The 3,103-nt window shown below is 43.7% G+C and overlaps 1 protein-coding gene across 1 annotated transcript; it reads right to left on the bottom strand.

Annotated features, from left to right (window-relative positions):
* Positions 1-2,063: 2,063 nt before the first annotated feature.
* Positions 2,064-2,714, bottom strand: LOC138864962 (uncharacterized). The gene has a single exon (XM_070133617.1). It carries the CDS (start codon positions 2,712-2,714, stop codon positions 2,064-2,066), a length of 651 nt encoding a protein of 216 aa, XP_069989718.1.
* Positions 2,715-3,103: the final 389 nt, after the last annotated feature.

Raw genomic sequence — 3,103 nt, 5'->3', positions numbered from 1 at the left:
AGTTAAAGATGTTGGTTTGGTAGCGTGTATTCCAACCACAGGTAATCTCCATGTGGGTCTGGCGTTAAGAAACAATGACTCTCAGGTGAGCTATAGAGTGATTCCGTTGTCACGATAAAAACAATAAGACCACTGGCTGACAAAAAGGCAACATAAAAAGGAGCATCCATATTATACATTTATCTCGCACAAAACTTTCAAAAAGAACAAATACACAGGACAACACACCATACACTTACTTGAAAAACACAGAGGCCATAGCCCGAGAAGCACCAGTCAGCCAGCTAAAAATCCAACGGTCTGTCACCACACACGAACAAAAGCCTCTCTCTAGACCGATCTGGCTTGACCTTATATACTGGTGGCTCCCGTGCTTACTGGGATTTTACCCATAATGCAGTTGACTTTGTTTGTTAAATAGTGTATGGCGTGTTTAAAATACATTAAGAAATACATAAAATAAAAAGAACGATAAAATTTTACAAAAATGGGCACATAAAATGGACAAAAGATAGGAAAGTACGAAAAAGTGAAAGAAAGGATCAGTGAGAGAAAGCGGAGAAACACGAAGGGAAAAACGAAAGAAAAACAAAGCTAAGGTGAATTAGTCGAAGACGAAAAAGTAAGAATAAAACAAGGTAAGTATAGAATATAAGGTAAGTAGTGTATAAGTAGTGTTGTGTATAGTAGGAGTAGTGTAATGTAGAGGTAGATCACGGACCAGCAGGAAAGGTAAGTCAAAGGAATATATAAACACAGGCTTATTCTTATTTTTAAAAAGGCGCAGACACACAGGAAACAGCAAAGCCACGTCATCTTGCAGGGCGGGGGAGTCCGTAGATTATCTAGAGCGATCCGTAACGTCAGGGGAACAGGCGGCCCGAAAGCCTACGGGAAGACCCGCCTACAGCCAGGGGAAATTCACTACAACTCCCTCCCCGCCTGACTTCGGACGACTCCCTCTCGGCCTCGACGCACACAGAATGGCCACTGCCTGCTTCTGAGGACCCTAGCGTGCGGCCCGGTCCAGCCACTCTCGACTGAGCAGACAGGGTCATGCAGCATCAGAGGGGCAAGCAGAGAGGTGACGAGAGGAGTCGGTCGAAGGCCATACCACCGGATCCACGGGTCGGAAGAATCAAGCAGCTCACGGTCACCACGACCGTCCACGACCTTCCGGAGGAACGGATCTACACTGCGGATGGACTCAAAAGGACCGTAAAGCACAAGGAACATCACACCTGCAAGAGACTGGGATTAGTGTATGGCATTTACTGTGTTCATCCTGTATAAAAGTAAAGCTCTGAAAGGAATGCCACTGATAAATCTATATATACGGATGCACGACCAGACAGGAAGAAGGGCAATGAAGGATGAAAGCGAAGAAGGCAAAGGACGACAACCCAGCGAGCAATCACACCCAGGCTGAAAGAATAGGAGACAGAATAAACCGAAAAAATGAAATAAAATCAATGGGCCTAACACATAAAATAAAACACAAGATAAAATGAAACAAAATCGAACTTAAAATTAAATACAAAACTTTTACATAAGAAATACAAAATGAACTTACGAACAAACTTAAAATTAAGCTTACAATTAATGGACCTTAAAAATACAACTTATACATAAAAACTTAAAAGTAAACTTAAAAGCTACAAACTTCAGAATTATACAGAACTAAATTACATAAAAATCAAGCACAAATTTAAGAAGCAAATATATAAAATTAAGATTAAACATAAAAAAGACCTCAAAGAAGAAGACCAACCACATGTTCGAGAGGTGTAAATACATTTCCATGAATACACTGCCATGAAATACAGAACTCATCATCTCGACTTGGGCTGGAAGAATACAATTCAGAATAATACACGACACATACTATGTTAATGCACAATTTCTTATGTCATTCAACACTGCTGATACATTAATTTTCACGCACTTATTCGTTTTCAGAGCATTTTCTATTATGGCACTGAACACGTAACACAACACAAAACCTCTCACTGGCACAAGCCTTCAAGCAAAAACAGAGGGAGACCAATCTAGGCTAACCATGGTCAGGAGGTCGGCAAAAGGAAGCCAAGAGCAACTGCAGGATCATCCTTCGGGAGCCCGTCTAAAGGAGGAGGATCGTCCACGTCCCCATCCTCATGTAGCTCATCCTCATCTGGCAGGTGGAGTTCATCATTCGTCCTGTAAGGCCTCAGCTGATTGAGGTGGTAAATCTTCTCCTTGTAAGGAGAGAGAACCCTAACCAACCGTGTTACAGGACCGGTCTTCTTGCAAATACAAGCCGGGCCAAACCACCGGGGACCAAGAGCTCCACGCCGTCCTGCTCCAGCCATACGAGGAAGGTCTTTAAAGAGGACTAAATCACCAACCTCAGCAACAAAGGTGGACTTGCGGGTTCGCCGATTATAATCCCGGGCCCAGCCTTCTCTGACCTGCACTGACGTCTCCACGGCAATCTCTCTAGCTCTCCTCAACCTAGCAGCAAAAGACTGTGTCTCCTCATAATTGCTATTGCCAACAGGATAGGTGCCAATATGTCCAGTCAACAAGTAGAGAGGCTGATCACCTACTGAGCGGTGTACCGCACTGTTCATGGCCAAACGAACGTATGGCAAAAGTTCATCCCATTCTAAGGGAGAAGCCTCCAGAAGAGTTGCCAAGGCGTTTTTCACCACCCGATTGGTGCGTTCAATCATCCCGTTAGCTTGGGGATGGAAAGCAGTAGTGAAAATAGTTTGTACACTGGCTAACTCACACACCCTCTTAAATAAATTGTTTTTAAATTCTCGGCCACTGTCTGTTTGCAATAAACGAGGTGGCCCAAACACAGTCACGAACTGATTAATAAAAGCATCAGCCACAGTCTCTGCATCCTTGGATGGCAGAGGTATCAACTGAACATATCAGTTGGTCTATGAAAGCCAATACATATCTATTGCCTTGGGAGGTCACTTCCAGTTCCATTAGGTCTGCAGATACCCTTTCCAGCGGGTAACTGGCCTGTGGTGCAGCAGCAAGAGGAGCACGATAAGCCATATCCTTACGTTTCTGGCAAGATCGACATATACCAACATATTCTTTGACG

This window comes from Penaeus vannamei, chromosome 19 (assembly GCF_042767895.1).
Source record: "Penaeus vannamei isolate JL-2024 chromosome 19, ASM4276789v1, whole genome shotgun sequence".
NCBI classification, from domain to species: domain Eukaryota; kingdom Metazoa; phylum Arthropoda; class Malacostraca; order Decapoda; family Penaeidae; genus Penaeus; species Penaeus vannamei.
This window is presented reverse-complemented; position numbering and strand designations above follow the sequence as displayed.